The sequence below is a fragment of the Schistocerca gregaria genome, chromosome X, assembly GCF_023897955.1.
Source record: "Schistocerca gregaria isolate iqSchGreg1 chromosome X, iqSchGreg1.2, whole genome shotgun sequence".
Classification (NCBI taxonomy): Eukaryota; Metazoa; Arthropoda; class Insecta; order Orthoptera; family Acrididae; genus Schistocerca; species Schistocerca gregaria.
Window position 1 is genome coordinate 164,541,639 of NC_064931.1, and position 25,501 is coordinate 164,567,139.

Consider the following 25,501-nt stretch of genomic DNA (forward strand, 5'->3'; position numbering starts at 1 on the left):
ATTTACTCCCTTTTTTATTTCTTAACACGTTGAAGTTAACGTCCTCAACTGGAGCAACTGCCATCAACTAATGAAATATTTTCCTTCACATCTTTATACTAGTTTCGATACTTTCGAAATTGCTCGTAACTATTGTGAAGATTATTTCCATGGAATCTATAAAAGGTTTGTGCTCAACATTTAGGTATTAATTTTACTCCTAAAGTCTCCAAATTAGGAAAAATTACTTCATAGCCCACCGCCGAGCCTCCCTTCAAGATTGCAGAAGCGAATTCTTCAAATTCCTTTTTAGAGGAAAGCTGTTTTTCTAAGGCCTCAATTACTTCTACAACGGGAAGTCTAAATAATTTTTTGAGAAGTCGTTTTTATTTAGTTGAAGAAAAATTTCTTTGTTAGATACTAGAATTTTTTTTAGCTCAAATGATAAGGTAACAGACAACTGTTAGCATGACTGCACCTATATTTCCTCCTTATTTGACATTCAATCTTATTATTTCCTTGTCTGTTGTATCATGCTCCCTCGCACTTTATCAGATGACTGGTGAATTCACTGGATCACCAAAGACAGGAAAGAAGGAAGATTAGGAATTAACGTCCCGTCTACATGGAGGTCATTAGAGACAGAGCACAAGCTCAGAATGATTCCAGGATGACGAAAGAAATCGGCCGTGAACTTTCAAAGGAACTATCCCGGCATTGCCTGGAGCGGTTTGGGGAAACCACGGAAAATGTAAACCAGATTCATCGGACGTAGATTTGAGCCATCGAGTACGCAGCTCGTGGTCGTGCGGTAGCCTTCTCGCTTCCCACGCCCGGGTTCCCGGGTTCGATTCCCGGCGGGATCAGGAATTTTCTCTGCCTCGTGATGACTGGGTGTTGTGTGATATCCTTAGGTTAGTTAGGTTTAAGTAGTTCTAAGTTATAGGGGACTGATGACCATATATGTTAAGTCCCATAGTGCTCAGAACCATTTGAAACATTTTTTTGAGCCATCGAGCCGTCGTCCTCCTGAATGCGAGTCCAGTGTGTTAACCAGTGCACCAATTCGTTTATGTTGCCAGCTGCTGGGCTATGTAAGTTATATGCAACACAGGCATTTAAATGCATTTTTTAATGAACCAAACAGTCTGGGTTACGTTTTATTAACAGTTTAACTTGTAGCCCAACGTGACAAGCTTCGTATTCTTGGTTACTCGTCGCATCATTCTAATGTTTTGTGTATGATTTAACAGTTAATAAAACTTGGCCTGGACTGTTCTGTTTATTACATAATAAAACAGATCAGTGACTTCTCCGGAAATAAATTGCCACGTTTCTGGATGATTTTTTTTTCATTAAGTGAAACTAAACCTCCAGGAACGAATGATGAACACTGGAAATGTCTTAGAGCTTCATAATAATAATTACTATAATAATGATAATGCGCAACAAATTGCATAAATTTTCACGGACAACCTGAATTAAACGTCTAGAAATAAATCATATAATTTGTGTTGATCTGTTATTTCTCTAGATTTTTGTAATCATACGATAGTTTCCTCAATCAGAAAAATTATTTTATAAAGAGATATCGAATAAATGTATATCCATATTTACGTCTTATGTTTTCTGTGTGTTCTCTCCAGTTGCTGTAGATAAATTAGCTAACGAAATGAAGGCACGATCTGAACAAAATTTCTACCGAAAAGTTTCCATTACTTGCAATGTTTTTAACAGTTTCGTCACGCTCGCTCTTTCCGAAAGAAGTAAGTACGATAATGAAGCAGGTGCATGACGAAAACATTGCAATTCTCGATTTTCTCTTTACGAGCCGGATCCCAAGCTTGTAGCCCAACGTGAAATACCCTATATTCTCGGCTACTCGTCCAATTGTTTTCTTCGTAAGTTCTGTGATACCGATGCTTACACTGAAACGAGATAAGACACTGTGGGATATTCTATCAGAAAATATAACGATTATGCTGTAAGACTGGGAGACCTGTTTTTGTATGGTTAGTAAGGTCTTCGGATTCCTCTAAATTCAATCTTTGGAAGCGCTGAGGGTGTCATATCCCACGACGATTATCTGATCTTTCATTTCATTCACCGTCGAGTTGTGGGAAGAGATTGATTTACAAGAGTGGTGAGTCAGTTGTGACAAGATAAATCCTTCACTTGGTAGGTGAGGCACGCTTCTCTGTCTCGACTACAAGACTACTGTCCACAGGAGGCAGGGAGGAAACAGCGTACAATGTCCAGGTAGAGAAGGAAATAGTAAGAGGCCTTTTCAAAGGAACGCTTCTGGAATTCGCTTTAGGTGATTTACGCAAGGAACGATGATTAGAGTGAAACGTTCCGTCGACAGCTAGGTCATTAGCAACGGAGCACAGATTCGGCTTACGAAAGGATGGGGGAGGAAATCAGCCGATCGGCCGTGCCCTTTTCAAAGGAATCGTCCCTGAAGTTTCCTGGACTGATTTAGAGAAATCACCGAAAGCCTTAATCTGGATGGCTGGCCGGGGATTTTAACCGTCGTCCTCTCAAATGCTAACCCCGTGCCACGTAGCTCGGTATCTTGTCCGGGACACATTTATGGTTTATCAGTATGATTGCTGATTAATATGTAAGTTCAAGATAGATGTCAGCAGTTTCTTCCCGTTCGATCGATTTTTTACGCTTAGCATCTCGATTTTGATACAGTGCCTCATATCTGGAGCTACTAAAAACTGTGTTCAAATTCGGATGCTGACTAAACAAAATCGATGTCATTTGTGTTGATAGTCTTTGAAGCATCTCATTTCCATCAATTATATAATCGAAATTACAGTTCCAGCCAGCGAAATACTCAATAATTACAAGCACGAGAGCTTGGGTGACGACGCCTATCGTAAAAATTCCATCGTTCTTGTAAATGCTCGCAGGTAAAAGCACTCTGCCATATGATTGCCTTGCCACTAGCGTCCCGTGTTCGTGTCGCCTTCAGTTATTTCGAATTTATACTCAAAGGTAGGTTATGGATGCTTACAAGTATAACGATTTGCGCTAGTTTTGTCGTTGTTGCTGAAAAATAATTAGACGTGAGCACTCTATGTTACAGTTACTACATACTTGCAGATTCGCAATGTCATACGCTTTCTGAGCACTCGTAAGAAGGCAGGGGGAGGGAGGGGTTCTCACAGGGATTCAGGTCGCTCGCAAGATTATTCCTAGTTTAAATTAACCTAGCCCCAGCGGATACTGATAGTGATTTATGTAAGAACCACTTGCAGCGCCAAATCGCACCCACAACTCGTACAAAAACTTCTTTTGCAGTGACTCTTACACAAGGGGCGCATAGATTATTTGTTCGATCTCCCACATCATCTCAGAAGTAAATTCTCTGACTCATCTTCTTCACTCACAATTGGTCAAAATGGTTCAAATGGCTCTGAGCACTGTGGGACTTAACATCGGGTGTCATCAGTCACTTAGAACTTAGAACTACTTAAACCTAACTAAGCTAAGGACATCACACACATGCATGCCCGAGGCAGGATTCGAACCTGCGACCGTAGCGGTCACGCGGTTCCAGACTGAAGCGCCTTGAACCGCTCGGCCACTTCGGCCGGCACAATTGGTCAGTCTCACTTGATTTCTTGTACTAAAAAAGAGTCCATTGAATGTAACATAACTCCTGCGCTCGCCGATTTCACTAATACTGGACGCTAACAGCTGCCAAAGGGCCACACTAGCTGATCTATTCGTAGTTACGAGCCTCCAGGTCAATGTCCGTCTGTACCGATGTGCGAAAATTAATTATTGTTACATGACGTGAGCACGAGGGTTATCTGAAAACTAATATTCCAAACCACAGAAATTTTTTCCCAATTACTATATTTTCATATCACTTTTATGCCTATACCGTCCACTCATTTTTTCAAACTTGGAGCGAGCTTCTTCATACCAACGTCGTACAGGAGTTCCCCAGGTTCGTTCAGTGAACTCGCGATTATAGTATATCCTCAGATATGTAGTAAGCTGCTAAATTCCATCGTCAGTCAATGTGGGGTCTCGAAAATCGTTAACTCTTCTTGATGATGTGCGACAATGATTGTGCCACTCCGTCCATCTAATTTTTGATCATATGCCAGTATTTTTGGCATACAGCGTGCACACAGTTTGTCAGAACGCAATATGTCTGTCGCTGTTTCAAAAGCGACATGCCATGACACGGTTCAGAAAACTCACAGACACATAAAGAGCCACACAGAAGTTAGTTTTCTAGGGTAAACATTATCGGAACTAATACCTTGTCAAAAGAGTTTCGTCATGCAACCAATAGAGGAAATGACACGATGGCGACTGTGATAAAAAAAAAAACTTTTCCGACATTCATAATATGCTACATCCACCAGCTTCTCTATCCGAGGTCACTAACGCATGCTTGTGTGGTGGCTTTCGGTTTCGGTGACCGAGCGGTTCTAGGCGCTTCAGTCCGGAACCACGCGGCTGCTACGGTCGCAGGTTCGAATCCTGCCTCGGGCATGGATGTCTGTGATGTCCTTAAGTTAGTTAGGTTTACGTAGTTCTAAGTCTAGGGGACTGAAGGCCTCCGATGTTAAGTCCCATAGTGCTAAGAGCCATTTGATCCATTTTTATGGCGGCTTTCGACTTCCAGTTACGCGGTTCAAATCCCAGGGACGAAAATATTATCATTGCGTTTGTTCGGACAGCAAGAGGAAGAGAAGTTGCGACATGAAGCTCCTGGTCGCTAGACGCTGTGCTAATGCCCTAGCTGGAATTCCAAATCTCTCCCCAGTGGTTCATGAAGTAAGATCATGTGACGCCATTCATGGCGATCCGTACTCGGCTGGGGACATTAAGATGCCTTGGTGCTTTCAAGATGACCACACTATGTGCCAGCACAGTGCTCTACCCTTTCCTATCTCTTTTCACCATAAACGACACTGACGCAATATTACCCCACACACACTTATTACAGTCACTTACACAAGATAGTCACACTTGGACGTCTGACATACAAGCCACCCAATCTGAAATGGCTTGTACCGACAATGACTAGACACGTTCGTTCACTCATTCACAGGTTCTACTTTACCTTAGCGAAGTGTGGCATCCATTCTGTTCTCGCAAATATCGTTCTAGTTCATTTAGCATCTTTCTTCGTCCACATCACGTTTTTCGTCAGGTGACACTTGCAAGTTACTCCCATCACTGATCTATACTCCCATATTCTTCTGTTATTAATGGGCGATATTTGCCAATATGCCGCTCCAAATAATTTGTCAATGGCTCACACGCCTCCGAATCAGTCCGTAAGTCTGAGCACCCATCAGAGTTGCGATAATGGAAACTGACGTCTTTGTTCTGTCCATGTGTTCTTTGATCGATCTATCTTACTTCTTCCTCACGTATCTCTGCTGGGTTTTAGGCGAAAATTAGGTACCACGAGAGCCTCATTTCGAACTGAATGACTGTAATGGATACAAAGCAACAACATGCGAACTCTGTTTATTCCAAGCGCTTTTCAGCATCGCATTCGATACTTACCCGTTTTCTCCATTAATATATGCAGGCAGTCGTTATTGTGACTTCGTTACTTCTATAGTTACAACGTGTTTTATTCACCTTCGAGTCCTTCCTTAATATTCTTTCACTGGAAATGCTTTCTTGTTGGCAACAAGAGAAGTGTGGAAACATATCACCTTATAAACTTCCACGCTTTAAATTTTTTCGAACCTATTTCTAATCTCCTTCGTCAGTCTGTTAACTGAACAGTGTTCAGCTTTATTTCAATAGAGTTTCAAGGAGTGTCGCTTCAGGTATTTCAGGTTCAAAAATGCTACGATCAACTGGGAACACACAAGATTTTTTCTTGGTGCAGACGACTTTGAGGAAGTTCTGAAATTGTCTTTGAGAATTCCAGTGTCTTAAAAATGGCTTCCAGTCCATTGTGCGCCTTTCAACTTTTCACGTACCAAGAGCACTACCAAAGATGAAAATCATATTAAGTGCTGCGAAAGGGCTCATTTTCACTTTCGGTTTAAAAATTGGAATTTTTCAGATGTTCTTTACGATATTTGTGTACAATAATGTGAAGGCATTGCGAGTTTTTCTAGACTTGGGGAAGATCTATAACCTTGACGATGCAAATTCAGCAAATTACAGTGAGGATCAGTCGTGAAAAATTGACCCACTTTCATCTACTGCTGGTCTAGAGGGAATACTGTGTACCCATGCAACCTTTTCAGCGTAGACTCTACTCTAGAGTACAAATGCACTTTCAGTGTTTGTTATTAAAACTTTAACTATCTAAAAACCTTAATAACTCTTTATCCATTACATTCCTCGTTCTGTCACCTAGTACCACATGATGTACATGCAGCAGCACTTGGAACGTACCATAAGTAGAAAATTCGTTCTTTTGTGTTCTATCGACGTTCAGACGTGCAACATTGCTGTATACGTTTAGTGGAATTCTAAAAATGATTCATGAAAACTTCACAGTAAGTTACTATGTCATAGTCTGCTATAAGCCACGAAGGAAGTACGCTTGACAATCAATTTATTTTCGAACTGCCATTTCCACGTTTCGTTATCTTCAACGATTCTCAAATCAATTTCAAAAGGCATTTTTGTAAAAAATAGTCAAGGAAGATATGATGTGGCAACCTGAACCTGTCAGTAGCTTAGGAAAAATTCGAAGTTCCGCATTTGTAAGAAATGAGCCGTTGGGAGATGTTAAGACTAAATATAACAAGAGGAGTGAATGTGTCTTAATAGGAACCAGTGCTCCCAGCTAAGTAATGCAAGGCAGCCTATTTCCTAACACCCAGACATTAGCTATACGTCACCAACGGTCAATTCACTGACAGCACAGAGCATAATAGGTTCCCCTTTATCAAAGGTCAAAGCGAAACATCAGATTTTTTTAGAAGAAGAATCGGTCTTGTCACCAAAAATTTCGAAGATTTAAATCTTCTATACTGCCGTCATCTGGGAAGGTTCAGTATAACGTCATAGAACTAGGTGTCGAAGTTGTTAACTCACCGGTTTCGTATTCTGGACTATCGATGTACAATTTCCAAGGGGCCGTTCAGATTTAGAATGTCGAAGATACCGTAAACTTTAGAATCTCATTCTTTATAGTGATAGGTTAATACTTCTGAGTATTTAAGAAGTTGCTTATAGCTCCAATAAAGTATTGGATATATACTTGTTTCCATAGGCATAAATTTGTTGAATTAAGGCAACATCGGACTCAGTTACGCAATTAGTTGCTGCTTTCATGTATTTTCCCAGAGCATGAAAATGGCAGCGAACCGACTTGGTGTGATACTATTCGGAGCGGTTTCACAGATAGTTGGTGTAGTCAAGGCGTGAAAGAGGTTTTTCCCACCTTAAGGGCAACAACCGTCTGTCAAACCCTGTCGACTAGTTGTGTAACTAAAAAATATAAAGCCCAGATGGAAAACACCACCTTCGTTACTACTTTCTTGCCTCGTTCGCAAAAAATAAATTTTTTGGTTCATTTTTTAAAATTATCTGTTTACATATTCACGAAGAATTGTTAGTTACATACGGCCATAAAACTCGAAAAATGAACACTAGTAGGGAAAAAGTTAATGTATGGTTTATTTGAGATTTCTGTCAGCTAAATCACTGCTAGAAAAGATGCTTTGTAGAAAGCCCATGTGCCCGCGTCTGCGAGAAAGGTTGTATGTTGCAGTGTTCTGACAATGCCAGAAGCGAGTTGCATTGATCTTCCATCCAGAATCCCCCAAAAAATCTGTGTGGTACATAATACAATTACAAAATTTGCAATTTTATCCAGTGTTTAGCTAAAATGTATTTACAAGCTTGCTGGTTGTATTGAGAGATCAAAGGCCTCACATTTCACTATTTACAAATTTAACAGACGATAATTTACACATTCGAATCTTCACAATTCATTACAATGCACGATCAACTAAGAAGCCATCAAATCACTTTTTTAAACGCACTGTTATGAACGTTTTTTACCTATTTTGGGAACTACAATACACTTCTTTCGGACCGAGTAAGTTATTGCAGCACTTCTGTTACCACAAAGTTTTCTGCCAGTTAAAAAAAAAAAAGTACATGTCGCCAAACTGACATACGATTATGTAGGCCTACAGCTGTAGGAGGCGTGCTACTCTCCACAAAAGAAATCAGCTTGTACGTATCTATATATTCCAACATGAACTTTTCGTTGTATTTAGACATTAGATGTGCTTCTCTAAGACTGCTATGAACGGTAGTCGTAAAATACCGATATCGTACGTCAATATGTGAGACATTGTCGCGACCTGGGAATGAGTTCTGGGTGCGCCACAGGAGGTAGCCAATGCCACCTGTTGGCTGACGCACGCACCATCATACGATTTACGCGCCGCTTCTCTCACGCTCCAACAACAACGACGCCGCCTTAAAGTTGCTCCACGGTAAGTCAAGAAACTGATATGCAACTGTAGTTTCGACTAGCAGCTTCAATTAAAGAAAATTTTCACTTACATAGGGAAATATTCATTCATGGAGCAATAACGCAAATCATGTAAGAGTCTTCATTTTTCACCCAGAGTTACTTGTAGGCTAATTGCAACAGAACTTAAACTGTGGATCATTTTTAATGTCCGTTAGTCACTACCACACAACAAAAAAGAAAATTCTGGTAAGAATATTTAGATTAATATGATTTTATGAAATTGAATCTACAGTGCGAGGAGGCAGAGACGGGGTTGGTCTCAACTTTGACTGGTTCCAACCCCGACAGCAAGTTGGTCTCAGAACAGTGTAAACTCCAACCTTGCTAGCGAGACGCCGGGCGCCTCACTGCCGGCTGGTATCGCAGTAAGACAATAGCGATGTGGGCAATCAGTTCCGCCACAATGCCTTTCGGTATGACTAACTCGTTCTCTCGGCGGTATTTTCAGTTGGGAAGGAGTCCCTGGGGCCCCCAACATGCGCTCGGCTATACCATTGCGCCAAAAAAGGCAGACCCTTACCCCCACCTAAAAGAACGCTTGCCATTGGACGGCGCCGCCAGCCAATCAGCGCGCTCGTTCTATCCCGGGATCACGTTGCAGAGCTTTATAGGCGCTCGCATACTAGGCCCTGCCGACAGAACAGCTTTCGAACGTAAGTGTAACAAGTGCTGCCAGGTGATTGCTGTTTGGTGTGTGTGTGTCTGTCTGTGTGCTCTGCGGAGGGAAGCATCGGAGGATATTCAGTGTTCTACTCGGACCCCAGTGCTACCAACGTGATCCGAGTGCTGTGTGCCCCACGCAACATCACACTTCCTAGCTCTCGCTATACGTAGAGTCTGCTTCATTATCATCGTGTAACTAATAATTCTGCAACTTTCACTTCATCTATAACAACTTTTACATAAGTGTCTTCATTAGACAGGCACTGATTAAAAAGATCTCGCCAGCTTGGACTACAAAGTGTCTTCACTCCAGTAATTTGACATGGAAGCTGGGCGAAATCCTTAACAATGTTGAAAATATTGTTATATTATTAACAAACCTAACCCACAAAATTTTTTAATGGAATAAGATACCGTGTGAAGATGACAGGTTATTGTAATGTGTATGTCATTGCAGTCCCTTTTGCCAAAAAATTGTCGCTGACATTCCTCCTTAATGAAATGGCTAACTGACCCACTGTTTATATGTCGCATGCATTAAAACGTTTTTAACATTATGTGTAAATACAAGGCAACAGTGCAAAGTGACAGTGCTGTTTGATGTGTTATTTGTGTGTTATAAACATTTGCATAGGTTTTTAATTTTGTCTACTACTATCATTGTGACACACACACGCACGCACGCACACAAAGTAAGGAGATCAATTTGCGTGTCATCGCTGTGATTTTTTAATGAAGTGAATGAGATTCATCAACCATTACAGATTATGCGAAATTGATGTTTGAGGTCTTAGTATTAATGTTGATGAGATGAACTAACAGAGATCTCGAAGATTAGGACGTAATTTTGAGCAACTTGCAGTTTTGGTTTTTAAACTCGAGATAATACAGCGCCTCGATACTATATTTCTTCCCAGTGTTGCGACAAGGGCAGACACATTTTTTTTCCCCAGTAAACTTGTTTCTCCGTTCAGCTCATGTTATTTATAATGCAACTACACACGAAGCTGAGGTAGTTGGTACAATGATGTTGTTATTTTCTTAAGTAATCGGAGACATATTCAGGTAAAACAATACACTTAGGCAGATTTTTCACCCAACGTCAAGCACTTTTTTGTTTATACAGGAATGTTTGCCTGAAATTCGAGAATCTGGTTAAATATGAAGACTGAGTTGGTTTCCTCACAGTTGAGTATGTATGAGATATCGTTCATAGCAGCGACATTAGCGCCCTTAGTAATGGTGGACATGTTAGAGTAATTAAGAAGCAACCTAGGTCATTTCATCATTAGTATCTTAGTGAATGAAACCGATTTTTGGAGTTATATAGAGTCGATCCCAGTTAATGAAAACGTGTAATATGTGAGTAATAATTATAATTTATCAAAATCATTTCTTCATTGGCAAATTAGGAGAGACAAATAATACAAAAGTGTTTCGGTGTGCAGATTGCCTATTTGTGTAACGTTTTAATTACGTAGACATGATTCAGTTTTATTGTGAAATACGTAGTCACTCCGAAGCTTATTAAGTTGTTAGTGTTCACCTCAGTGCTTTCAGAGATCAATATGTTGGCCTAAAGCGAGAGGTGACATGATGTAGCATTCGACTTTAGTATACTTCGTCGATCGAAAGACGTTTTATCTTCCGCTTCTATTGTCACTCGTTTCGTTTCTCACCTAGAATTTTATTCGGTCTTCAGAAGCACAATGGTTAACTTCACTGTTCAATATAGATCCGATATCTCACCAAAAGGATTTTAATCGCCTTATAGCAGCAAATGACAATAAGATACATGGGATGTCATTTTTCTCCCAGCCACGAGCATACGAGCAATTCGCCGTTCCATATTCCAGAAAACCAGAAGGTAGTATTGTACTATGACTTTGGTCATGGTGAAGCGCGAACTGCGATTCTTATCGTTTTCGAAACGGGGAAACATTTCGGGAATAAGGTCAAACTTTATGCACATACGAGGGTACAGAAACCCCAAAAGTACACTGCGGTTCTTTTTTGCAAATTAATCTGCAGATATCATGTCAAGATCAACGGACAAACTGTTGTTACCCATTCACTCGCTGATGTAGAATAATTTTGAAATTGAGAATGGTAGTTACCAGTTTTCTGGTGGCTGTAATGTTAAATTAAGACGCGTACATAGGAAAGAAAAATACAGCTTGTTTATATAAGCGAAAATATTTAACTGCTAATTAGTTTCTGGTTTCAACCTGTCGAGGAATATCTGAAGATGTAATATGTTGACTGACTGCGAGGAATTATATTTGGCACTGCTGGGCGGATTTGCTGTGATTTTCTAGCTATATTAATGTCCTCTTTCAAGTACAAGACTTTTACTTATATTAGAAACGGCTCCTAACCGTGGCATTTGTGCGGTTGTAATCGACGTCGCATCGTTGACGCGAATCGATTCATTGCTACGGACAGTTTTCGAATACTTCGTCAGTGCTATGCAACACAGAGTCACGAACGCTGAATAATTAGTACGCCACGTATCACAAAAGGTAGGCAAATGTTATCTGTTATGGGAATAATCACAGCTACTCTGTAGTAGAGATGAAATTGTGTGTTGCATATATGTGTATATATTCATTGTGGATAAGTAAACGACTGCGTGGTAGCTCTGGTAAATCTCACTTACAAATTTCTTTGAAAAGTAACATTGGGAAGAGCTCGAAGATTTTTTGTTTGATCCAGAGATAATTCAGTTTGTAATTTAAGCGAAATAAATACAACACGCGGTGTTAAATTTGCATTAACGTCAGTGTGCCTTGTTGGAGTTTTGCGCGCAACATAAAAATGGAAATAACTGTTGCCTGTGGAAACGATGGAACTGGCGTTCCTAAGGGTCGACTGAGGTATCGAGTGCGCTCGAAAGGCTCGACCCGCGCGCCCTCTGCGTCGCAGATATCGCAGCCACGAAAACAAAAAACTCTCGACGGAAAGCGACTATAGGCGCGGCGCCCGAAATGGACTGAGGACCTCTCGTCTAGAAACGCGTCGCGTAACGTAATACATCTATATATAAAGATTGGCAAGTCAATTGGTGTGACGGGCGAAGAGGTGAGGTGTGAAGGGATAAATACATTGGGGCCGCGACGGCGCAACTGGCACCTGCGCAGTGCGCGCCCGGCCGCGCCCAGAAATAGCGCAAACAAAAGTGCGCATACCCACGTCAGCCCAACAAGGCGGCCGAAAGCCAACACCGCAGGCGCCGCTATTTATACTGGCCGCACACCGCACGCCCACACCGCCTCACGCCAACACGCCTACATTTTTCCGGGAAATTCAGTGTCACTGCCGCGCATTCCTCTGCGCTACCCGATATTTGGCGCACGGGAGAAGGGGAAAACGTGCCCTCAATTTAAAGCGACTGACGACCGCAGCTCAGTCAGTACGAGTGCTGCTTGCTGCTGATAGGTACTGTCACTGCCCCCATTTTGCAAACATCGTTGTCTCTATTATAAATTTCAATAGCCTCGATCGCAGAATAATCCAATAGTAACTAGATAACCGGCTTCGGTTCACCGACCGTCTTCAAATCGTGTGAAGGCGGAGTACATAAAGAACTGATGTAACTACGTTATCTTGTTTATTGGAACGGAAGCGTATCTGTCATACTGTCGACGTGCTTTCATTGAATTAGCACGGAGATATGTGGACATTGTGACAAATACGACTCTTTTCTGCTAAAAGAGATAATGTAGTTTTACTTCAGTAGATTTAAGTGTCCTGTCTTGGTTATATCTGAAGATAGTTGTTGGTCAACCGAAACGGGTTATCTAGTTGCTACTGGGTTTTATAGCTATAGAGTCTCCTAAAATTTTTAGTAAATAATGCATTCAGCTGCCTATGTCAGGTTTTGCTAATCGTTGTCTCTGTCCCACTAGCGATTCCGCTTCGTTCCTTGCCCCCATCCACCAGCTAAGTAGACCCGTTATTATCATGGACGCATTACGACTGCAGCAGCGTTTATTATATCATTAGTCCAGACTTTGAAGCTACGCTAAGCGCGAGAATCACTGGAGCAATTTATCGCAGTTTATCCAGTTTTATTTATTTTTATAGACGTATCGCGCAGTTCGGCCATGTGTTATATATGCACAATGCGCGGAAGAAACCGCGCGGATTATCCTCTATTTGCTCTTGCGCACTTGATAAATGCGCGTGACTGTCTTAACCCATTCAGATAATTGTTCGAGCTTTATACCAATTAGACCACAGTTGCCACAAAACGAAGCTCGGGATCCTCGTAGAGGGTCGGTCCAGGATGTGAGACGGCAAACTTTCATCGAAATATCTGATTCCAGCCGTTGCTCTTTGCGTATGCAAAGCACTGAGGTCGAAGAATGACACAATCATGAAACTTATTATTTTGAAACTTTTATACTGTTAACTTCCTCTCTCTGTTTGCCCGCCTCGGTCCGAAATAATTGGTTTTCGCGTTGCTATGCACTACTTGCATAGAGAAATATGCACTGGTCACAATTGTGAATTGAAACCAAATAGTTAGGATCGGAGACAATGCTCTCCACTGTTTGGAGGCTGTCTTAACGCATCTCATTGCGTGGTACGGGATTTAATGTCTCTACAGCTGTCATCCCGTATGCGTCATTGTGATGGGAATAATGAAGATGAGCACATGCTGTCATCTGTTCTTCGTCGCTATGAAAACTTCCTTCAACATGTGAAAGAGGGCATTTTGGCAGGACTCTAGACCACTTGTTACTTGGAAGGGCCCACACCTGCCAACCATTAGACGTTGTCCTGCGTTGCCCGGCTGATATAACTCACAAGTGTTCCCGACAACTACGAGAGCATCTTATAAAGAACCTTCTGCAGGATACTTATCTCATGTCTGCGCCCTCGTGGAGGCATTTCACTTTAATAAGGAGATCTTGAATTTCATGTTAAGGAAATAAAATATTACCCGATGGGAACCGTAACGTGTGAGTTGTGTAGGTACTTCACGACTTACATCCATTCCATGAGCAGTCTCAGTTCTAGACCATAGACTCTCCACGCGATTTCTCGAGAACCTAGCGGATATTCCACACTGGCTAGCTCAGAGCAGAATAACGGAGATAGAATGATGCATATTAGAAAAACCAACCTAACATCAGTTTCATTTGTCTACAATAACAGGTTTCTGAAGACATTCTGCGTAGGAAGCAAGTCAATAGTGTTACGTTAGTGTGAACTACTGCGAGGCTACAGTTAGCTCCGCTGACTTCTAAGATTCTGTTGTTGCGCTACCAGAAGGATTTACACTGCTGAGATAGGAAAGAGAGTTTCTTTCAAGGATTCCCTCATGTTAGCTAACAAAGTGCAATGAGACAAAGTTGATGCTTATTCACAGACGGGCAAGGCTACTGTTAGCTCCGCTGACTTCTAAGATTCTATTGTTGCGCTACCAGAAGGATTTACACTGCTGAGATAGGAAAGAGAGTATCTTTCAGGGATCCCCTCATGTTCGCTAATAAAGTGCAATGAGACAAAGTTGATGCTTATTCACAGACGGGCAAGGCTACTGTTAGCTCCGCTAACTTCTAAGATTCTATTGTTGCGCTACCAGAAGTATTTACACTGCTGAGATAGGAAAGAGAGTTTCTTTCAGGGCTTCCATCATGTTCGCTAACAAAGTGCAATGAGACAAAGTTGATGCTTATACACAGACGGGCAAGGCTACTGTTAGCTCCGCTGACTTCTAAGATTCTATTGTTGCACTACCAGTAGGATTTACACTGCTGAGATAGGAAAGAGAGTTTCTTTCAAGGATTCCCTCATGTTCGCTAACAAAGTGCAATGAGACAAAGTTGATGCTTTCAGGTTTATTCTGGCGTCGACCAGATTGCAGTGACTGTGAGTGTTTATTGTGGTGTTGCAGGAAGGCTCCAGGGCTGTTCCACGTGTCTGTTAGCCGGTCCGCCGCTCTCTCAAAATGCCTGGTATGCCAAAGAAGACGGAGGGGGAGGACCCAGACCCCACCCCCTACCTGTTCGTCTCTCTGGAACAGAAGCGCATCGACCAAACCAAACCTTACGATGCGAAGAAGGCATGTTGGGTACCCGACGAGAAGGAGGGTTACGTGCTGGGAGAGATCAAGGCAACTAAGGGCGACCTGGTAACGGTCACGCTGCCTGGTGGCGAGGTACGTGCAACGCTGCTATCTCCTAAAAACTATTGTATAACTCACTGAAATCAGTTCAAATTTATTCTCAGACATGGCACCGGCCATTTCAGTTTCCATATAGCTTTCTTTGACTATTTGTTTCTACATTCCATGATAAAACAGAAAAAAGTCACCTTTTAACGTAATTTAGTGGATCTTACGTTTCATTTAGAGCAAGCTTCATATACAGGCAACATGTATTGCCTGCATTCGTGGCACAGCTAGTGACCATGGAAACTGGCGCATCGTTGAGTGACAATGAGGGACTGTTCACATATCACGTCACCGTGAATGGTCTCGTGATGTGCAATCCAACAGCGTCATTCGACGACTGCCTCCTCTAGTTGCAGTGAACGGCCATATCACAATGTGGTCTTTCTCTGTGCCCTGAATGCAGGCAACACGCTATGCCTCGATGCGAAGCTTTTCCTAACGGACGTTCATACGTACGCTACATTACATTTGCGGAATAACGCGTCATTATTTAAAGTTATAAATAAATTATTTTGTCCTGCAAATTGTTTTCTTCTTTGCTCCGGCTTGGTAATGCACTGCAGCAAGACAGAACTGACTTACTTTTGCTGAAAATCTTTGAAACATGCCCGTAAAAAAATACTTTTCTACGCGTTGTGTATTGTTTGAGACAAAACTAATTCACCGACGAAATCTTCTCGGGATATCAGCCGAGAGCAGTGACATATTGTAGCACAATTTCAGCGAGTTTTGTATTCGTTATCTTAAAGTGAAGATGACGAGTATGAAGCTCGTTGAAACGTTGCTAAAAGACGATACTGCCCTCGGCTGATATCCCGAGAATATTTCGTAAATGAATTATTTTTGTACAATACATAAATTGTAGAATCCAAACTGACGGTAAAACTCGTTCAAAATATATACTGTTCGTTCCCTATCGTACAATAAACATCATATGTATGAAGGCTTTTGTTTCCCATGTTTGTGCACCAGTGGCTCGAAGGGATATAGTAGCTAGATTTCACTTCAAAAATTTCACGAACGGTTTTCAGCTTTACGAAGTGATGCATCTGTGTAACACACGCGGTTTCAAATTTAACACAATGCCGCACAAAACATGTCTCTTCACTGTTGTTGTAACGAAGAGTAACGCAGGTACATTTTTCAGTTCTGTCATGCTTCAGGCCGCATTAAAATTTGTCATGAATGTTATCCCATGAGAAAACTATTTTGCGTTAGGAGAAAGTCCTCAAGAAGGATCAGCTATCTCAGGTGAATCCGCCAAAGTTCGAGAAGGTGGAGGACATGGCTGACCTGACGTATTTGAACGAAGCCGCTGTTTTGCACAACCTCCGGCAGCGCTACTACTGCAAGCTCATTTATGTAAGTGGCGCCTCCCAATAGGGGGGCGCTTTTTGCTTTCTTTTTCTTGTAACTCATCTTGTGTTTTTGTCTTTCTCTCTCGCCAACAGGAGAAGAACTTCAAGAAGGATCAGGTTTCTCAAGTAAACCCCCCTAAGTATGAGAAATGCGAGGATATGTCCAACTTGACATATCTTAATGACGCTTCAGTCTTGCATAACCTGAAGCAACGATACTACCATAAGCTCATTTACGTAAGTCGGTAACCTCTGCTGTTTAACCCTATCCTGCACATGGAGCATGCAACGAAGAGATCTCCGTGCACAGACGCACGCTCTTCCGATTTCCCAGACTACCTGTACGTTTGTCTTGCCCCACGACAAATCCTAGCCGTTTCCCGGAATTGCGTTTTGGCTAACCCCATCATAGCTGGGCAGCAGAACGCAACTGTTGTGTGAATTTGGTGGCCGGAGCAGCGCACATGGACCGTCGACTGTTCCGCGTATAAGATTTACTTTCGATGAATACCTTCCGAGCTTTCAACCAACCTTCACTGATAGCATTAGTACTATTGAAGTCTTGCTACAACCGATGCAGTATACTGTAAGACACGGTTCTTCCGTGTGTATCGGTGAAGGGTTGGATGAGTGCTCGGGAAGAACTGATAATGTTTGTTTGTTTGCAGCCAACAGTAAGACACTGGAAACGTGGCTCTGTTGTTGTTCCTTTCACATGAATCCTTTCTAATAACACTTTCGTGTTCTACTGCTAGAACACTTGTTTTTGTTCTCGTGTGTGTAAGCGGAGACTTTAAATGTTTGAATGTTTATCCCTTTTTTTAAAAAGAAGAATACTCGGTTTGTACGACTATGTTTTCCTACTTTTGTGAAGCAGCGCCCGTAAAGACACGGGACAGTTACTTCAATTTTAGTTCCGTGTTTTAATGTCTTTTGTGCCATATGAAGCGTCCCTGTCACCTTGCGGAACCACTCGAGTTTCAGTGTGGCAGTTGCGCTTCTAGTCCTTCTGTTAAATGTGTCTATATTCAGCGCCTCAAATACCAGACTGTTTGGACGGCACTGGCTATTTATGTTAATGCACGTTATGATGTTCGTGTCTGCACCTTATGACAATATGAGTTTCAATTTAGAGTTTAGACTTTTTGTGTTTTGTTTGGTTTTGTTACATGTTTGTTGTGAGACTTCTTTCTACCAATTATGTTTAATTTTCACAGTACTATGAACATATAAGTTACTACAAAGCATTAATGGATATTTGGATCAGTAAAAAACTGTTGTGTTCTAGGAGGTAGTAGTGAAGCTCCCACTGGTCGAACAAACTTCGTTTTAGAAAAGTTTCAGGTTCATGCGGATTTTTTGAAACCATAGCATACATAACTCATCACCCTTTTCAACAAACTTTTTTTAAACTTCTTTTAGACCTACATTTTTTACTACCAATATAGAAAGTTCCTTCTTCTTCCTTTAGATTTCTAAAACAAGATGACGTGTTGGTATTTGGGTTATCGCGTCATTTCCACAAAATATTCCACATTACGTTCTTTAAATATTTTGTATTCACTTTCTATTATGCCATACAAAACTAACAGTAATTTGTTTAGGAGGGTGTAATATTGATTGTGGCACATCAAAACACTCAAGTTGTCTGAACTCGTTAAATATTTATCTTCTCATGTTTTGTAGAAAAAATACTTCTCGTATTGTCAAAACTTTTTAGCCCAAAGCAGAACAATAGGATATTTCATTAAATGGAGTACAATATGTTGCCCGTACTCCGGGGACAGACTACCTCCCACATTATCTTACATGTTGCCTCGTTACGCAGCATAGAACACTAAGAGTTTAACTGAAACAGGGTAGCATATGTGTACATATGTGTGTCTGAAACCAACGGAGGAGCTGAGTTTGTACTTTCCATGTGCAGACCTACTCCGGCCTCTTCTGTGTGGCTATCAACCCCTACAAGCGCTTCCCTGTCTACACCAACCGCTGCGCCAAGCTTTACCGAGGCAAGAGGCGTAATGAAGTGCCACCCCACATCTTTGCCATTTCTGACGGCGCCTACGTCAACATGTTGACCAGTAAGTATACAATTGCTCTATTCACCATAGCTAGTCTATATACTTTACGCAGATAGCATCACGCTAACTCGCTCCCAAATTCAAAGTATTTCTCTCGCATATGGAGATAGTATACACTCCCTACGTAGTCGTAAGAACTAAATTCTGTATATTAATCTGCAGAACATACATCAGTTCCATTTGTGAAAAAGAGATGAGATTCCAGTGAAGGTATTAACTTAAACTCATAAGCAATTAAAACATAAGTTTTGATCTTTGTAATAAGCTTAGAACATCGCTTTTGCGTTCATTTGTCGACGTAGGTGTTTACTGGCATGCTGAACAATTGTTAATATGTACCACGCCAGTATGGTGTCGTATGTCTTAGCTAAAATACAGTGCATTTTAATTAAGCAAAAGCGTCGCTCACGTAGCACACGAAGCAAAACTTAATTTCTTGTCACATAGCTTCCCACACTGGAGACTTTACGCTCTTTCACACAAAACAAGAGTAGTGCAACATTCATTTCGTATCCTATACTCCTTGAATGCAGAATCAATCCTGTTAATTCTTACCAAGCTGTCGTGCGCCAGACTTGCATAATTTCGGAAGGCTGAGGCTGCTCCCGACAAATGATACTCTCTCTATGCTAGTAATTTCATGGCAACAACAGCAAAAAACAAAGTCTGTAGTTACTAGTACGCTGTGTGTTTCTCACACTGAATGGAATAAGTGGAACAGCTATCTACAGAGTACCCAGCCACATGTCTTGCCTTACTTTCTGAAATAGATAACTCGTTTCTCAGAACATTTTAATAATTATGAATATGCCACTGTCACTGCTACATCTTACGCTGTGCGGTGGAGTGTATTTTGCATGTGTCACTTCTCCCTTTAGTTGTTCCAAGGAGGAACATTCGTTGCTAAGCTTCCGAGTGGACTCGAATCTCTATAATTTTACGTTCGTTGTTTTTTCTCCAGATATCTGCTCATTCCGTTAAGCATTTTAATTGTCTACTCGTATAACAAACCCAAAGTACAGCAGGAAATACTAGATGTAAAGCTGAGTAAAAGTCTGTAAATATGTTCTAACATTCTTCTTTTTTCGTTCTATTTTACAGACCGTGAAAACCAGTCTATGTTGATCACGTAAGTACCTTTCATTATTTCCAACACAACAACATTTAATAAGCTTTATCAAGAAACAAATATACCGTAAAGCAGTAACTTTCAAATGAATTGTAGTTCCATGCAAAGAACTGATTGTCTGCAATGAATTAATTAAACAATGTGAGTTTTCATGGTTGGATTCTGAGATTTCTGCTACGGTCTTAGACACACTTTTCATCGAAAGTTTAGTTTTCTGCTACATGACAGACCTTCAGAGCCTGTGGAGATAAAGGTTCAATTTCTTCTAAGTATACTGCTCGGAAAATATGTGTCTTTTCCACTCTTCTCTGCAGTTCTCGCTAATTCTGCAGTGAAAAGTTTAAATGAAACATGTTTTCGCAGCTGTAAACGTGTAAGAACTGTGACAGTTGTCCCCATAGCCTCTGATAATGTTTCCCGCAGCAGCAACCAAACATGCAGAAAAGTGTAGCTAAGTCCCAAGAATCTTAGGTTACCATAGAATGGACACCTATGTTGTTATTGTCTTGTTGTATGTAAAATCCTCCAAAGTTGCTATTTTGTGTGCAGTTTTGAATAACACCCAGACTCATATTCAGTCAGTCAACGGGTGTGTTTTTAATTCCTTAAGATCACACATAATGGAAAGAACTGTGTATGTATTTTCTCTGACGAATAATGTAACTTTTTTTTTTCTTCTTGTCATCCACAGAGGAGAGTCTGGAGCAGGAAAAACTGAAAACACGAAGAAAGTAATTTCGTACTTCGCCACCGTCGGTGCCAGCTCGAAGAAAGATGAACAGCAGTCTTCGAAGAAGGTAAAGCACGACCGTCCTTTGAACTACGTTCCCGCTTCTTCTGAGTCGTACGGCCGCTAAAGTGTCAACCTGTTATTGTCTGTTTGCAGGGCACTCTGGAGGACCAGGTCGTGCAAACTAACCCGGTACTTGAGGCGTTCGGTAACGCCAAGACCGTGCGAAATGACAACTCCTCGCGATTCGTAAGTTTATTCCATTTTAGCTCTTAACGAATATTTTCTACTTTTACGAAGAACAGCTGACTGATAACTCTCTGTCTCTCGAACAGGGTAAATTCATCAGAATTCACTTCGGTCCTTCTGGAAAGCTGGCTGGAGCTGATATTGAAACATGTAAGTTATGCCTTAGGCATTTGCCGAGAGGTTTAGAGACGGGTCTCGGATTATAGCAACGGATAATAACTAATCACTAACTTCCGCAGATCTGCTGGAGAAGGCCCGTGTCATCTCACAGCAGCCCTTGGAGCGTTCATACCACATCTTCTACCAGATGATGTCCGGCGCTGTTCCTGGCCTGAAGGGTACGTATGAGTTTCCGTTCAGCTCCTCAGATGGATATATTACAACATTTGCTATTTAAAATGGTATACTTTAACAGTAAACACATATTCAAGCCATATACTTCAAAAACATAATAAGTGATAGTGTACTGAATTGAACTCTAATAGAGCTAAGTGTAATTAAGCCATCAAGCCATATACTTCAAAAACATTTAAGTGATACTGTACTGAATTGAACTCTAATAGAGCTAAGTGTAATTAAAACTGAACAGTGAAATATCTTGCTCTTATACGGTCTCCGTCTCTTCACTATTCAATTATTCTTGATTACAAACATTTTTATTGAATATAACCTGTTTTATTTCATGTCGCCGGGTGAGGGAATGATTACAATCGCGTAATAATCAAGGTTAAAAAATTGTGAATGTTTGAACTGTCTTTCACTACAATAATAAAATGAAAATAATATCACTTCTTAGTTGCCCTCATTAAAAAGTGCACTGTTTACAGAAATTGCCTTTTTTTTTCAAATCGAGAACTTTAAGAGAATGATTGTCATAATGGTTATTATTTGTTTTAAGTGCGACTTCATTCAGCAGTTGACTGTAGATTCGATTCTCTAGAAGGCGCATATAGTATCAGGTAGAAACAATAGCTGCAGCGGAGGAACAAGACTATGTGTTTCTTTTGTGTACCTTATGATAATGCATTCTCTCCCAACTCAACAGAAATGTGTCTCCTCACCGACAATATCCAAGACTATTACTACGTGTCCCAAGGCAAGACAACTATTCCTGGTGTGGATGATGGAGAGGAACTTCAATTTACGGATGTAAGTTGCCCTGCAGACCGGGGCATGCTGTAAGGGCACATCCTCCCCTACTGAGGGCGAATTTATCACAAAGCTTGCTGAGCCAAGGCCCGTGATTACCCTTCCCAATACAAGCGTGTCACGAAAGACACAGTCACCCCTTTGGGCACCCTGCCGTCTTAAATCCCTCTAATCAGCCCCGCATTAACTGGTGTCTGAGACCACATTTCTACTCTGCCAACTTAAGACTTATCATAATACCACAATTTTCTCAAACCTATATTTTTTTATAACATTTGTTTTACTGATAACACTAGCCAACATGTTCACTGTGCTCTTGGACAGCACAGCGAACAGGACTGTTGGTGTGTGTGACCATAACATTTTCACAGTCGTATTTTGAACTGAACGATCTGTGACCTCCCTACAGAAATCTGTCTCCTTTCCAACGACATCAATGACTATCACTTCGTCTCGCAAGGAAAGACCTCTATTCCCGGCGTAGATGATGGAGAGGAAATGCAGATTACCGATGTAAGTCTGATCGCAGAAGTTAAGTCTGTCTAGAAACAGCGCTTCTCTGCTACTGAGCAGTACGTGAGCAATTCCGTTGGAGTGAAGACCCGTGGATTTTAAAATTGAAATTTGAAACAATAATGTGGCCTCTATTTTTTAAAACTTTAGCAATTGTTACATTCTGAAAGATTTGAAGGGAAATGAATACTTAATTGCTAACACAACCTTGGAATTTCATTTTAGAACTTACGGGTACGTTACATAACGAAATGTATGTGAACTTACGCTTAGAGAGTCACAGTTATAACGTAGCTTATTTCTTCTGAGTTAAAGTGGTTGAATTTCATCTTGGTGCTTACTCAACAATTTTACGAGCAGTTTAATGGCGCAGTGAACAAATGCTAGTAGGAATTCGTCACGTACTGTTCAGAACATCGGCTTGCCGCATACTGGATTTCGCTGTTGTCATAACCCAAAGCTCTTACCCGTTCTTGAGAATAAATAACGCCTCGCTATTAACTCATATAGATATTATGGACATTAGATCTGACGCATGTGTGGTTTTTTTGTGACTAACTCTAACAACTGACGGAATTACGCTTGACGGTTGACGGCTGACTCTGAGAAGAGAAACATTCTTAGATGGACCAGACACGAAATTACTGTACTCACAGATCTCGCTAAGAAAAAATATACAAAACATACCAACGAGATTCCAAGGGAATCGTAATATCTCAGCTGGTCTACGGCGTGTCTCAGTAGGGTAATTGTTTGCTGCGCTTTCACAACTAACTCGCTTTTTTTTTCTCTCATTTTCACGAGGAAGCAGCTTGCAGTATGGCAAAGCCCCATTTTTGCCACTCGCGTCAATGCCGAAACGTTCTTTTTAGGCTCTACTCGACTTAGTAGCTCGAGTTTAATTGTATCTCTTGTACATATACATTATAAATTGCTGTTTTAATTCATCTCATCCCTTATTCTCTTTTAACTGTGTGTACTCTCTCTACTATGCGCACAAAATAACTGTGACGATATTCTTCTATGTTGAAAAGCTGACACGGACGTAAAGTAACAATGCTGAAATTAAAGATTGTTTACAAGTGCGATGTACGTACTTACTAGCAACAAATGAGGAATGGTCGCAGTTATTTTGGAGACGCCGTAAAATTGAAAGGGCTCTCTAGCGCGCAGTGGAGAGAGGCAGAGTGTAACACGTTGACGCTAAACGCCAGAATGTTCTTCTCACAGACATTTGCTTATTGAGCGACAACATCTATGACTACTACAACGTCTCCCAGGGTAAGATTACCATCCCCAACGTCGATGATGGAGAGGAAATGCAGTTGACCGACGTAAGTTGCCCACGTTACCCGATGTATTCGCCCTGTCCTCTCAGTGGCGGACTCGGTGGTTCGAGTGTCTCGCTGCACATTATTCTATGTTTCGGTGGAACATTACCCTACATGTGTACCCTACCACTGGCAATTGCACCCCTCTGAGTGCACGAACCATGCCGCCGACTTTAACGCCCTTGGCCTCGTATACTAACCTAACGCCCAGTACTAGCTGCGAGGAACCACTGACACAGCCGTTCCTGCAGCTTCAGCGGTTCTTCTCCGAGCTGAACTGTGAGCATCTCGTACATCGGGTTGTGTGTCGACACACTCCCGTACCAAAGAACTGTTTAAAAGACTACATTTGCGACCCTTTCACTATTTGAAAATTGTATTAAGTTCCACGCCACTCGTAGAAAAGATACCTCTAACATCTTGAAGTAGCAATGTTGTAGACAATTGACATCCAAATAACACTATGAAGCATTGAACACTGGATGTAACACGACTTGAGACACGAAAACGCAACATCTGTTTGTTACTTGGTAAGTACGAGCTAACTGCATGAACTGATGGTGTCATGTTGCTAATGGCATATCTGTCATTATGCTTCATCAAAAACTAGTGTTTTTAGATATTTATATCTTTTGTTTACTGGATTTTTTAACGATAGAAATGTTTTTCGTAGCGACGCTTTGTACAAAAGATATACGTATTTTTTTCCAAATCAATGTGTGTACATATTGTGATTTAAAGCTGTCTCAGTTCGAAAATTTTTACTAAACCAAATATCGGCAAAATGGTTTTGACTGTGCTCCCTGTGACGATCTCGACAAAGGGATCCTGGCAGGGGCACCGTATATCGCTCGCAGTCTAAGTGTGTTTGTGCGGGTTGTAGGAAGCCTTCGATGTGCTGGGTTTCACCCAAGAGGAGAAGAACGACGTGTACAAGATCACAGCTGCCGTCATGCACATGGGTGGCATGAAATTCAAGCAGCGCGGCCGAGAAGAGCAGGCTGAAGCCGACGGCACAGTTGTAAGTACCTCACTTCCTGCCTACAACACCTTATATTGTTTCCTTCTCACACCACTTTTCGGATCATAGAATTCTCATTATTTGCCACCTGCCCGTCATTGGCTTCACTTAGTTTATCGTCCATAAACTGACAAGTTGCTTTTCAAAATTAACTCCGTTTTAGCTGTAATCTGCTCTTTAATGTTAAAAAGTTTGTTCGAGACTAATTAGAGGACATTTGGCAGAAGCGGAGATTTTCTGACTACAAAAGGCAACAACAACCGCATATTAAGATTTCAGTGTCCACCTTTATACTGCATTCTGCCAGCGACTTTCACTGACCACTAAGCAATGTTTTCCTGATACAGGAAGGTGAGCGCGTCGCTAAGTTGCTGATGACCAGCGCTGAGGACTTGTACAAGAACTTGCTGAAACCAAGGATCAAGGTCGGAAACGAGTTCGTCACCCAGGGTAGGAACAAGGACCAGGTGAGCTTTAATCGACACCTACATTTTTCGTACTCTCAGCTATAGTAACATAGCTTGAATCGTCTTAGAAACAAAAAGAAAACAAAAATCAGTTTAACATTTTTCGAAGTCTGCAATTTCTTTAAGAGCACACTTCTT

The 25,501-nt window shown here is 41.3% G+C and overlaps 1 protein-coding gene across 50 annotated transcripts in view; it reads left to right on the top strand.

Annotated features, from left to right (window-relative positions):
* The first annotated feature begins 9,066 nt into the window (after positions 1-9,066).
* LOC126297643 (myosin heavy chain, muscle) overlaps positions 9,067-25,501 on the top strand; it is a 52,585-nt gene continuing 36,150 nt past the window's right edge. For 8 of the 50 annotated variants that reach the window (XM_049988705.1, XM_049988697.1, XM_049988719.1 and 5 more), the window contains exons 1-12: positions 9,120-9,138; positions 15,054-15,317; positions 16,784-16,927; positions 18,618-18,774; positions 19,876-19,903; positions 20,595-20,700; positions 20,790-20,882; positions 20,969-21,032; positions 21,122-21,220; positions 23,775-23,878; positions 24,759-24,896; positions 25,244-25,363. In XM_049988705.1, the coding sequence (XP_049844662.1) occupies positions 15,108-15,317; positions 16,784-16,927; positions 18,618-18,774; positions 19,876-19,903; positions 20,595-20,700; positions 20,790-20,882; positions 20,969-21,032; positions 21,122-21,220; positions 23,775-23,878; positions 24,759-24,896; positions 25,244-25,363 (1,263 nt within the window). In that variant the 5' untranslated portion in view covers positions 9,120-9,138; positions 15,054-15,107. Of the gene's footprint in view, positions 9,162-10,092; positions 12,587-15,053; positions 15,318-16,550; positions 16,695-16,783; positions 16,928-18,617; positions 18,775-19,875; positions 19,904-20,594; positions 20,701-20,789; positions 20,883-20,968; positions 21,033-21,121; positions 21,221-21,927; positions 22,032-22,440; positions 22,545-23,774; positions 23,879-24,758; positions 24,897-25,243; positions 25,364-25,501 lie in introns of those variants that run through there. The other 42 variants (XM_049988724.1, XM_049988689.1, XM_049988725.1 and 39 more) reach the window with 14 other exon arrangements.